Source organism: Saccostrea cucullata, unplaced genomic scaffold, assembly GCF_032062105.1.
Source record: "Saccostrea cucullata isolate Sc308-1 unplaced genomic scaffold, CSIRO_AGI_Scuc_v1 ctg13224, whole genome shotgun sequence".
Taxonomy (NCBI): domain Eukaryota; kingdom Metazoa; phylum Mollusca; class Bivalvia; order Ostreida; family Ostreidae; genus Saccostrea; species Saccostrea cuccullata.
In genome coordinates, this window is record NW_026920598.1 from 1 (window position 1) to 6,124 (window position 6,124).

Sequence of the window (6,124 nt, forward strand, 5' to 3'; positions counted from 1 at the left end):
CATCTTCAATTTACGTATTGTCGTCAACCTGAAAACCTTGTCACCGTCGACAATTTGTACCCAAATGAGTCATTTTCCAGCCTGCATAATAGACGATAAAAGTACATTCACGCATCTGCACATTTTGTCCTTTGTGCGAACATTTTTGTTAATATATTGTGTTCAAATTTACTGAAGTCTTGGTGAGAAAGAGGGCTAGAGAGATATTGAACAAACACATACTGTATATGTACTTCAAAAAGCTGGCTTCATATTTTAGGCTTTGGCGCAGACAGCAATGCGTTAATTCATTAGTACCTCTAAGAAGTCATTTACATATATACAAAACACTAAACGTACAAGTGTAGACAAGTGTAGAGCGCCAATTTAATTTTACGACAACAGCTCCATACCCAGAGATTAATCTAAATTTTAAATACGCCAAATTATGTACACGTACACTATATACAGACAAACTAGCACACAGACAAAGAGGCAGCTAGAGAGACCTGCTGAAAGAAGACAGAAAAATTTTAATATAATTTAAACTGGGCTTTAAATTATCAATGTGAAATTACTTTCAAAGCCATAATGAAAATTAATCTTAATCATTACGTGAAACATTGTCTTTGAACAGGAAATAGTTCAATTGTGTTTTATTTCTGAGAACTTGGTTTGCATTGACGTTTACGAATAAATCCTTAATTTCTATAAATTAAGAGTCATTATTCCATAATGAATTGTGAAAATATATGTGAAAACAGCTTTGGTTTGCTTGGCCAAGGAATAAGGTATTCTTATTTTGAAAAGCTTTGCAGATACTTTTAAAATAACACCTACTCTACGTTTGAGTTTTATTTTCTTTGAGCATAGTTTATAGCTCACTTGTAAGTTTGAATCAGAAAAGCTCAAAACAATAAAACGTACAAAAAGCTTTAAATACTACTGTAAATGAACCCATAATTAAAATCGTCAAGTTTTTTTTAAATTCTGGTCATTATTTTTCCAATCTGAGCATCGAAGATACATTGCAAATACTTGAAGGTGTTTTGTCTCGAAATATCCTGCTTATATTTTTAGAATAATTATGGATTTAGTGCTTGAAAAGAGGCATTGTATGATCAATAATCTATGAATACTCAAGTAAATAATACATTAAACTATACGGTTATTGCTGGTTTTGCATTTATTAAAAAAAAAAAAAGAACAGAAATCAAGCAAAAGAGTCCATATCAGCGCAATCACAAATCACTAAAAATGAAAAGTGGGATCAGGTGCCATGGAGGAGCAAACATCTCCTGTCGACCACACCCCCATATGCTTCCTTCTGTCATGGCCGACAAAACATTAAAAAGTCATAGACAATTGTTTAACAATGGCTTGGCAATTAGACGGTCATCATGGACTTAATGATAGATTGTATTTGCTGACAAGGTCATTATTCCACCACTGAAGAACAGCTGGTTGCATTGAAAGATCCAGTTATGACATGGTTCTTTATATCGTATCCAGTTCCTTGTTTGGGGAAATTTTATCCGATAACTGATTTTGTAGCAACCTATTGCGAATGTATATTTTACTTAATCTTTGAAATGCTTTATGAGAGAAAATTTGCCGCTGTTAACAGAGGAATGTAAAATTGTTAAATGAATGAAGAAAGGACAAGACATATTTTACTTCTCAGAAAAGCAAACACATCAATTGATATTATAATGATATAATTACAATATATTCCTAGGTGCCACGTAAAAGTTTTGTTTTTTTTATTTAATTGAAAAGATCGATGCCCTACGATGTTCTGTTATGTTTAATACGAGGAATGATATCTTCTCTGATGGCTTGTGCCTCACACATCAATCTCGGACGATGTTCTCCCATTTTCCTAATAAAATCATGTGACCCAAATATCATTCTTTGACATCCGAGTTTCTCGGTGGCATGCCAAACACTTTATTTCATCTTTGATAGTTTAGAAGCAGAAAAAATGCAACAAAATTCAAGATAGGAAACTTTTTGCTATGAGTTAGATGGCGGTACCAGCGGAAAAAAATGCATTGGTTTGACATTTATTCCCGACTGATCACATCCGAATTTTGTAAGGAGTCAGCCAAAGATTGCTGATTGTATTGCAATGTGTGATGTATGTCTTACTTCTGTAGGTGACCCTTTGGTATACAAGATCTTATTTATGTCAGACTCGGAGACATTTTATAAAATTTTGTTAAAAAAATCTTGTTTTTTTCTTTCTGGAAGAGAAGAAAAATACTGACAATATTGTAATGCACATGATATGCTTTAATGAGGTAATGATGAACATTCTGTTTTGCCGTTTGGAAGTGAACTGTGTCCTTTACACCAGGTCTCTATATATACAAATACAACATCAAGATAGTGACCATCTTCTAGCGTACGTGACTCGTAAGCCAATTGTGAGTGTTCGGCGTATCCTCCTATCTCTTTGAAAAAGGCTCGATAATTTGCCAGATTTTCCTTTCCTTTAGCCCAATCAAATCTTGGTCCTGCCCAAGCTCGATATTCAATGGTCCATACATCAACAATTATTTGTCTAGAAATTAACTGCTCTCTCATGCTGTTTAGCACCGCTATTTCTCCTCCTTCAACATCCAACGAAAAGTAATTAATGTGGAAAACACCAATTAATTGTAAAATGTCAATTAACTGAAAACAAGGTACTTTGGTCCTTTTGTATCCTTTCAATTGAATGACATGACTGTCCGCCATGTCTTTTTCAGAACCCCCTAATTCGTCCCCTTCTATAAATGTTGTTTCATTTTTATGTGCCACGCATACGCACAGACGCCACGCGTTGCGTTTGACGCGGTCAATGTAGGGACATGATACTGGGTTTCCTTCTATCAATAATCCTGTCCAATTATGTTTTCTCTCCAACCACAAAGTATTGGAATGAACCTTACCATCGTAAGCTCCCATTTCAATAAAGAATCCTTCTTTCTTACGAAATATGTTATACACAGCTAGATCTTGACTGGCTTGGGAGTAATGTTTGTCTACTGGTTCTGGAAAAGGACTGTATGTATGAGGCTTTCGCAAATGCTTCCAAAGTTTTGAAAAAATTACATTTGTTTCTGACTTTTGAGTGGGTTTGGTTAGTTGTAAAGTGCTATTAATTGATGAAACATTTTTTGGTACGATGACGTTTCGTACAAATTTGAAATCACGTTCCAGATCTCTGTCAAAAATGAATGAACTGTACTTCATAAAGACAAGGCATAAGAATCCAATTATAAATAGGAAAGCTGCTTTTCGATGCTGACACCAGTTCATTGTGGATGGAACCTAACTCCAAGGAGAAAAGATAACCTGTAATTAAATCAGTTATTTGGATTATGTTTTATTTGTTTGTTATTTATTTCACATCACAGTGAATTTAAACAAAATAAAATATAATCATTATCTGTGATAACCGTATTATTAATATTAGTTATTTAATAAGCATATATAATCAGATATTTTTTTATAATTAGTTCATAACACAGCTTATATAAATACAATAATGTCTACATGCCATATTAAGACTCTTTAAAGTTCAATCTATTTTTTTAGATTAAAAAAAATGTAGAATGAACTCACTCTTTTGTAGTGTTTTCATGATCTAAACTATTAAAACTTACCTTCTATTAAATTCCAAGGTAATAATCCTCTTTTTTGAAAGTTGTCCGGTGACATGTTTATGTGAATGCATGTATATGCTGTTTACTGCATCTAAAAGTTTTAAAAAGTACATTAATAACATTTATCCTAACTGTTTGTCAAGATATTCCATTTTTTCATTTAAGACAAGAATAAAATCAATCTAAAGTTTTTTTTACATTGATGAACATATGTATATCCTGTCCTTATATGAAAAAGAAAATTTAGTAATAAGAATTCGGATTTTCTTTATATGAAACATATTTATCATGAATTCACATACTTACATATTTACTGCATTGATTCAGGTTCAATGACTGCTAAAGCCAATTAAACGTATCCACAGCTTCACAAAACCCATTTGTGAGGTAAAAAGATTCATTAATTCGAAGATCCCGGATCCTTAGAGATCATCAAATAAGTCGGAACCATCCATAGCCGTGTCAGATGTGGAAAAATAAGTTTTCATCCATAGCAGAGTCAGATGTCGTAAAATCCCAGGTCATTTTGGAGGTGATGCATTTCTTTAGAATAAATTGCTTATCGTTGCAAGTTCTTTCAATCAATAAAATTTCATTACTTGTTTATGTGGCTATTTTCTTCCAACCATTGTTGAGGACATTCCATTGTGTATTATTAATCTTTTATGAAAATGTCCAGTGGTATTTCTATACAGGATAATCTGCTTGGACCTTTAATTCTTAATAGGGAAAGTCCGTACACAAAATATGTATTGGGAGTTTAAAACGGTAAACCAAAGTATAAAGTTAAAATTACCTATTGAATTGATCTCTAAGCGAACAAGTCATTTAAGAGCATGTGTAGTAGTCAATTGTTTTCATTTTTACGAAGATCAATTTTATTGCAATAATTTATATGTTAACGTTTCATTATTCAAGCCGCAGTCACAGTCTTTTGATACTTCCAATAATCAATTATTTGTTGAACATATGCATTTATTTCTATAGAATTGCAACCTCTCTTAAAATATTTTTTTCATATATATTTTTCTCTAAATTCAATAATTAGATGATAACTAGCATTGCTTTATAATATAATAACATATCGTTATAATTATTAAAAAAAAAAAAGAATTTTCATATAACATTGGCAACAAGTTTCCGCGACAAATTTGCATACTTGTGTAAGATATTGAAGTCGAATATCAAAACTTAGGAGAAAGGAATTGCTTATACCATATTTAGCTGCTTACTGTTAGCTGCTCTTAATTGATATACCCCTCCCTCTAAACAATTTTATTTTGTTTATTCGATAAACTAGATATTGATTATCATTCTTCTCCTTATGAAAATGTTGAGGATAATTGCAAGAGAGCTAACTCCGACTTTCTTTTAAATTAAAATAACTAATGAAATATTATAGAGCTCAGATTTAATAAATCTGCCACTCTTCCTTTTTGATAAGAGAAACAAAAATTCTAATAAAGATAGAAAAAAAAAGCAAATGATAGGTCTTAACCCTTAATGACTGGTATCTTACAAGTTTACACCAAACCTTGTCGATTTTTCAATACACTTCAAGAATTTTTTACCGGATGTGAACTGATATAAAAACAAAGAAGTATTAATTATAACAGTGGAGTAAATGTCTATTATCTTTGAGAACGACCAATAGGAAATTGTGACAAAGGTCTCATGTATTTGTATGACAATTGCTTATTTAACAAATACAACTGAAGTATCTTAATTTCATTTTTAATAATTTACATAGTTTCAAAAAAGCCGTAAACATATACAAATGCACTTTTGGTAAGTTTTGGTAAGTTTTTTTAATTTGCAATAATATATAGCGCATCATGGAAAATATGCCAGCAGAGCTATTGCTATTCATAATGCCATGTTCATTGAATAACCCTATGAACGCAATTGATGACTATCTGTTCATAGTGAGAGAGAGCAGTGGATATGCAAATATTAAAAAAGAAATGGTAATTTATATTGAAATACGTTGAGGAATCAACTTAATAAATTTATGACAAAGCGTTCGTTTTTACTTAAATTGTTGAACATCTGAACTTCACACAGTTTGAAGCTTTGTAACATTGTAAATATCATAGAACTTTCAATCGTTTATTTTTTCACCTTTTTAAATCCTTGTGAATAGCATTTCAAATTGCAATAGATTTTTTTCACCTGCAAAGAAGAGTGCATTTTGGTAGATAATTTAAAATTCAGTGGAAGCTACTCTCAATTACAGCTCTTTTTTAAGGACCTGATATAGAATTCTATCCTTTGAAATCAGTTTTTCAAAATCACCAGAGTATTAAAGACATTTTTGTATAATGTAAGAACAATGTATCATTTTGATGCCCAAAAAGTACCTATTTTAAAATTCAATATTAAAATGAAAGTAAACATGTCTCCATTAAGGCGTACCTAATAACAAAGTTTTTGAGATCTATGAATGCATTTCACTTCATTGTTGTAAATTCTTTATTCAATTCAAATGAAAC

General features: G+C 31.5%; 1 protein-coding gene across 1 annotated transcript; it reads right to left on the reverse strand.

Moving 5' to 3' along the window:
• Positions 1 to 2,274: 2,274 nt before the first annotated feature.
• LOC134252809 (uncharacterized) lies at positions 2,275 to 3,687 on the reverse strand. Its single transcript, XM_062735355.1, has 2 exons — positions 3,633 to 3,687; positions 2,275 to 3,017 (listed from the first exon to the last, which is right to left on the reverse strand). The coding sequence occupies exons 1-2, from the start codon at positions 3,685 to 3,687 to the stop codon at positions 2,275 to 2,277; spliced, it is 798 nt and encodes a 265-aa protein (XP_062591339.1).
• Positions 3,688 to 6,124: the final 2,437 nt, after the last annotated feature.